Source organism: Fusarium graminearum, chromosome 1, assembly GCF_000240135.3.
Source record: "Fusarium graminearum PH-1 chromosome 1, whole genome shotgun sequence".
NCBI classification, from domain to species: Eukaryota; Fungi; Ascomycota; class Sordariomycetes; order Hypocreales; family Nectriaceae; genus Fusarium; species Fusarium graminearum.
In genome coordinates, this window is record NC_026474.1 from 5,236,634 (window position 1) to 5,243,776 (window position 7,143).

Consider the following 7,143-nt stretch of genomic DNA (forward strand, 5'->3'; position numbering starts at 1 on the left):
CTCCCATTATGAGGAAAGCTCATAAACGCAAACAAGGAGACATCATATGCTATGCAGTTATGATTGGATATGTGGTCTATTTTCATTCCCCGTCCGGCCCAAAAGGTAAGATTGTGGACTCACATATGCTTCTAGTATGGCTCAGATGTGAATATTTGTATTGTGATTAGATGCAGCTTCATTCACAAATGGCTAGAGTCAATTATTCAGAACTTTTTATCGCCCCATCGATGGGGGAAGTGGTTGAGGTTGTGTGATGAGGCTTACAGTCAATAACGATGAGAGCGTCAACACTTGATGAACACTTTTGATGAAGCTGTATAAGATGGAGGATATTATCGTTCAAAATTAGAAGTTCATCAGACAAGACAGCTCAACCTACTTTGAATCACTCACATACTGTCACACTTCTGTTGATCAGCTTTCTGATCTCCTACTTCGCTTCATCATGTTTGATCACACTCGAACGTTGAATCACATCTCTTCATTCTCTCTCAATATTATACCAACCCTCATATTCTTCTTGGTAGCTGCTTATGTACTTCCAATTATCACTCGCCGTCTCCTTCGCTATGTTGCATCCCCAACCTCATTCAGCGAGAAATCCTCCGGTCATGGCACCCCTTCCATCTCAAACCTCCCTCATCTATCAGGTGTAGTTCCATGGTTAGGTCATCTCATGGGCCTTACCATCGACAGCACTCGTTACATCAACAGCCTCATTGCCTCTACGACTGCCCCCATCTTCACCATCAATATACCCTTTGCACGCATCACAGTCTGTCATCCAAGCATGGATCGAGTTCTCTCACGTCATGTGAATGACACTGGGCTTGCACAAGTACTTGTGTATGTTGGCCCTCGTCTTTTTGGACTCAAGCAAGACACTATAAAGGCTGTGTTTGGGTATAACCCCCAGCCCCTGCACAAGCAAAAGTTCGGTCATGCCGAGAACATTGTTTCTCTGAATCAACGTTCGAGCACCAATATCAGGGACCGTGTTGCGAAGATGCCTGAGGTGAATGAACTTCTCATTGGTCGTTGGGTCTTTGAGTTGGCTGTCTCGGCGACAGCGAGTGCAGTATGGGGCGTTGCAAACCCTTGGAGCATGGATCAGGAGTTTTCCAACGAGTTCATGTAAGTCTTTCCCCCCTGACATCCTGTCAATTTTTGGACTAACAATGTGAAGGAAACTCAGCGAGACGTTTGATACACTTGGAAGACCCTTTTCGTGGCTCACAGCAAACTCGGCCTGGAAGTCTCGCAAGTTTCTTCTTAAGAGACTTCGCGAATTTCACCTTCAGCACCGTGAAGCCCGTGTCCAAACCACTGGCCACAGCATCAATGTTGTAGCTTCCAGTGACCCAGACTGGGAGAATAACCCAGACTACTACCACATCGAGATGGTCTCGGCTCTGGGCCTTCTGGCGACGACCAGCACACTGGCAGTATGGCTTACACGTCACCTCTTGACAGATCCTGATCTTGTCAAGTTTGTTCTCAAGGAAGTCGAACAGGTCAAATATGTTGAAGAGGACGAGGATAAGCCACGATTGGACTTTGCCAATGTTCGTTCCGAATGTCCCTGGCTCATGGCTTCTTGGTATGAGACTCTTCGTCTTCACATGACAGGCGTTGCCAGAATTGCTCGTCACGACTTCATGCTCAACATTCCTGGGTCTGAACCCATTGCCGTTCCTCAAGGAGAAATCTTCATGCTTCCCATGTGTGCATCCAACTTGGACGTTGACGTCTGGGGCCTCGACGCTGCAGTCTTTAAAGCCTCGCGCTTCATCGACAAGGAAGGTCAAGTTTCTGGTAGTGCCGTCCGTAAGGTCAGAGCCTTTGGAGTCGCGGGCAACATGTGCCCCGGCCGTGTTTTTGGAACGGATATTGTCTTTTCTGTAATTGGGACAATGCTTCGGACTTTTGACATTGAGGCTGCACCTGGTGAGGAGTTTAGGGTTCCTACTCTACGAGGAGGGTTCAATGTTGGTTTTGAGAGATATGGAGATGATGTGAAAGTCTTGCTTAAGAGGAAGCATACTGCTTAGCTTACAGGATCCAGAAATATTGGGCGAGAAGAGATGGGGATGTATGTACTATCGGAGGCGGATGATTTTGTGGAAATAAATGAAATCTGTCAAAGCAAATCAATTGATATCACGTTCCATCCCTTGAGAATTTCCAAATATGTCGCTTATGTTGACGCATAGATAAGCCGGGGTGAAGTTACCACGTCTTAAAAGAGTAAAATGCTAAGCATCCGAACCAGGCGCATTTTGTCATTTGGGAAATACCGTGCTTATTTACCTAACCTCTTTTTTTTTTTTTTTTAAAAAAAAACCCCCCGTTGTATAAACCATCAAATGCTTATTTTGCCTAAAGTCTCAACCCGTCACCTTGGGTTGCTTAATTTCTGATTAGAGAGTTGGGAGGGTGAACGATGTAACCCCGTAGCAGCCACACCAGAAACCCTCCGATATCTTGTAAGTCGGCGGCTTCAATGCAAGGACCAGATGATTTGTAAATCATCCCTTGATTAGAATGGGACTTTTATTTAAGATGGATGTCTGGATACAGAAAATGAAAGTGCACTCTCGAGAAATAGACACTGTTAATTGTGAAAAGCTCTCAAGGAAAAGACACCAATTTATACGACTACTATTCCAAACATGTCTACTTCAACACCATCCCTCGAAATGTCTGATGAACAAAAGGCAGAGAGGGGAGATGAAGAAACTCAAAACCCTCAGGTACAGAAACCAGCGTTCAATAAAGACTATCGCTTCTGGATGATCATGGTTACTCTGATCCTCGCCACCATCCTTGCATCTCTAGAGTCAACAGTCGTCATTACCTCTCTTCCAACCATTGTCAACGATCTCAAGCTTGGGTCTAGTTATATCTGGGTCACCAATGTCTTCTTCCTTACCACGTAAGTTATGCACCTCAATCCAACTACCATACTATATCTAAGTTGTTTCGTTTCTACAGGGCCTGTGTTCAACCTCTCTTCGCCCAGCTCTGTAATATTTGGGGTCGCAAAAAAGTCATGATGTTCATCTTTGCTCTTTATACCCTCGGAAGCGGTATCGCTGGCGGTGCGAATGGAGGCGCGATGCTCATCGCTGGTCGTACAATCCAAGGTATCGGAAGTGGTGGAATCACAATGGCCAACGATGTTATTATCTCCGACCTGGTTCCACTTCGATACAGAGGAAACTATATCGCGATACTTCTGCTAGTCATGACAGTTGGTTTTGCCATTGGACCGTTCCTTGGGGGTGTTATTGTCGAGAATACGACTTGGAGATGGGTGAGTTCAAGTCGGCCAAGAATACCACAGGACCAAACTGACAACTTGACTTAGGTGTTTTACCTGAACCTCCCTCTTGGAGGCATCGCCATCATTGTCACGTACTTCTTTCTCAACCTTCAATACGACAGAACTCAATCGACAATGGAAAAGCTGAAGCGTATCGATTATATCGGCAACGCTATCCTCATCGGGTCCAGCATCTCGATCCTCATCGCCCTTACGTGGGCAGGTCCAGTCCATCCATGGTCCGATGCAAGAATCCTGTTACCACTGATCCTAGGCATTCTTGGTCTTGTCGGATTTATCATTTATGAAGGCTCTGGTATTCCGTCTGAACCTGTCATGCCCATCCGTCTATTCCCAAGCCGTACATCTTACATCGTCTACGCCAATACCTTTTTGAATCAGCTGTTGATCATGTGGCTCTACTACTTCCTCCCACTCTACTTCCAAGCCGTCAAGATGTCTACACCCTCTCGGTCGGGAGTGCAGATGCTCCCTGTTGCTCTCATCGCTGTACCTGGAGCTGCACTCTCAGCCTTTATGTTGTCCCGATGGGGCAAGTATAAAGGACTCCATGTATCTGGCTTCTTGATCATGACTGTGGGTGTCGGACTCTTTGGTCTTCTCGATGAAGACAGCCCCCCAGTAGCTTGGGTTCTTCTCCAGTTTCTTCCCGCCATTGGTTCTGGATTTCTGCTCAACACGCTACTCCCTGCCTTTCAAGCATCCACAGAAGAGATTGACCAAGCTGCCGCCACTGGTACTTGGTCATTCATACGTTCTCTTGGCACGGTTTGGGGTGTCGCAATCGCTGGGACCGTGTTCAATTCATATACGAAGCAGTACGCGCACATGATTGGCAATGAAGTGGCAAGAGAAGCACTCCGCTCAGGGGATTCATACCAAAGCGCGACTCGTGCTTTCATATTGCAATTTGATGAAGAGGCCCAGGGTCAGCTGCGCCACGTCTTCATGCTCTCGCTTCGGAAGGTTTATGTTATTTCCGTGGCGTTTGGTGGACTTGCCTTTGTCCTGTCTCTGTTGGAAAAAGAAATCCCACTTCGTGAGGAGTTGGATACTCAGTATGGTCTGGAGGAGAAGGGTTCTAGTAAGAAAGCAGAAAGCTTAAAGAGGTGGTCGACATCGCAGCCGTGACAGATTGCTGTTTGACCTTGAAGGATACAGAATCATTTGGTTGAGGGGTTAACAGATGGACATTTTCTCATATAACTTCTATTCTACCTATTATGAACAGGCCATCTTTTACACCTTTTGAACATAATTTAATCATCTTTCACTTTATTTACATGTATTAAATCAGTAATCCCAAGACTGACCATTCGCGTCTTCATGATATGCTGCATTCATTCCTGGATTGCAACCGAATTCCTTCCACAATTCTCACCACAAAGGACCGGTTAACTTCTTTTCCCTATCAGAGATGATGGAGTTTTGGATGCCTCAGTTGGATAGCGATAATATGCAGGACAAGGCTAAAGTCCAATCCTTGGATGGTATAAGTAAAACGTCTGGAGAGAGATGTTCTCCCAGAGCAATGATCGAGTGACAAAGACTGGCGCATACCGGTTGAAGTCATGGTTGTGGCTTCGTCGCCGAACGATAACGTGAAACGCAAATAGGTGGACTCAGTTACAGCCGCTTCCCGGTGTTATTTTTTGTGTCAATATCGATGTAGCGGCATCTAGATACCCAGCGCTATCGGAGATGGACTGGCAAAGCCGGAACGATATAAAGGCGGTCGAACAATACAATCTTGCGAGATAGATGATGGTGGGACAGGGGACACGGGCTCCTCTAGATTTTCTCCAAGGGTTCTTGAAGTTCGAGGAGCATCTATATAGCGTGATACAGCTCTGTAATATTAGTATAGTGAATAGCATGGGTATGGGTTGCAGAGTGTAGAAGGATATCAGACTCTCGGGGGCCAAGACTTAATATTCTTTCATGAAATAAGAGAATATGCTTCCATCTAGCGAGTGCTTATCTGAAGTAATCAGAAGTCTCTACACTGGTGCCATCTCGAGCAGCTGTGTCTCTTCCCTGGTGTGGAACCATGAGTCCTCACTACCTGAGGCACCCACCAGCCAACAGTAACGTGGTGTCCTCATAGCTCGGCACGTGGACGGGGGTTCTCTGTGCAAAACGGATGGTGACTTGTAAAGATGGCATTGTGTCGGATTCTCAGAGTAGCCCCATGTCGGTTCCGGGAGGGGGAGTAGATCAGATGCACGTCCATCAATCGTGGGCGCTTGATCTGTTATCGAAGTATATATAAATGAATAAATCAATGAGGCAAAGTTGTGTTGGGCGTGAGAAAAAGAATGTGAGCCCCAGCACCAGCCGTCAGGAAAGCCTGGAGCGAAAAACCTGAAGATCAAGAATGAAGTTGGGGAAGGAGCACTGGGTAGGTATTTATGCTCGAATGGGGATGCAAAATCGGCCAACTTCAATTACCTCATCACAAGGCAAATATCTTGTAGAAAGAAAGGCAAAAGACAAAAGAGAAAAGAGAAAACAATACTTTATGTTCCGTCGCTATACAAATCATGAATTAATTCAGAAATCTAACCTTAATGGACAAGTTTGCAGGACGTCGATAGTGGTTATGACATTCGTTACACACACACACACACACACACACACACACACACACACACACACATGCGAATAGCCTCTTGCCCAGCCGTTTTCTTATTCATCAAATAAACAAATGGCATCGATTTGTCCACAAATCACACCCAAACTTCCCACGCATTAAGTTGCTCCATATTTGAGCAAGTTTAATAACTGCAATCATTTAATTGCTTCGAGAGACAGGGTTCACTATGGGCTCATATTCGACAGCCCAATCCGTCTTGAATTATCTAAAGATACAAACCACTTCCTCCAATGTAGCCGGCGTGTTCCATAATTCAAGCTCCCCATCCCCGTCAGCTCCTAAGCACCTCCGGCTCCCGCACGGCCCTATCTAAAAACCCTCCGATCGACCCACTAAACCCTCCGAGCGGAGCCTACACCATCCGTCTCACTCACATCTAACATCTCATCTCACCTCAAACATTATAACAAATCCTCATAATTTCAAACAAACACAAGCTTGAGGGGAAACAAAATGCATACAGCCCCATCAACACATCCAAACCAAATACGCTCCGCCTGTGAGCGCTGCCGTCGCCAAAAGCTCCGATGTTCTCGCCCCGTCGGCCCCAGCGCCACATGCGCTCGCTGCTCCCGTCTCAATCTACACTGCCAAGCTGGTCTGCAGCGTCGCGTTGGCCGGCCCCCAAAGAAGGACGACGTGGTCGAAGCTGTGGAAATCGTGCTTCACAGTGGTCGCAATTCGCCGCAACCAGCGGATGATGGCATGCAGTTTATCCAGGGTCTACTGTACGATTCAACGTGGAATCTTGATTCTTTCTGCACTTACACGCCGGAGAGTCTTCCGTTTCCCATGGATACCTGGCCTGCTGTGCAAACACTCGATACACCGGATGTTGAGCAGCCAGTCATTAGGCCAACTGAGCAGTTGTTTGAGAAATTGTCAAGACTAAACGCAGACATCCACCGGGGAAGGGAATTTGCGGCTCAGTTTGTGAGCAATTCTGATCTGCACGGGTTTATTTGCAAGATCCATAATACTATGAATGGATATGAGAATGTACAAATGGCCTTGAGGACGGCACAGGACTTTCTGGTTGTCCTGAAAACACTACATCGACAGCTTGGCACGCGTACTGTTTCCTGCTACGGCCGGCAACCGTATACAAACAAGAAGATACTAGCACTTGTGGCAGACA

General features: G+C 46.6%; 2 protein-coding genes across 2 annotated transcripts; both read left to right on the top strand.

Moving 5' to 3' along the window:
- Positions 1-448: 448 nt before the first annotated feature.
- On the top strand, positions 449-2,161 carry FGSG_01583 (uncharacterized protein; the record flags this gene model as incomplete). The annotated part of the gene is made up of 2 exons (XM_011319097.1): positions 449-1,137; positions 1,190-2,161. The coding sequence occupies 2 exons, from the start codon at positions 449-451 to the stop codon at positions 2,052-2,054; spliced, it is 1,554 nt and encodes a 517-aa protein (XP_011317399.1). The 3' UTR covers positions 2,055-2,161.
- Positions 2,162-2,675: 514 nt separating this feature from the next.
- Positions 2,676-4,612, top strand: FGSG_01584 (uncharacterized protein; the record flags this gene model as incomplete). Its single annotated transcript, XM_011319098.1, has 4 exons — positions 2,676-2,938; positions 2,998-3,319; positions 3,374-4,433; positions 4,581-4,612. The coding sequence occupies 4 exons, from the start codon at positions 2,676-2,678 to the stop codon at positions 4,610-4,612; spliced, it is 1,677 nt and encodes a 558-aa protein (XP_011317400.1).
- Between the last annotated feature and the right edge of the window lie 2,531 nt (positions 4,613-7,143).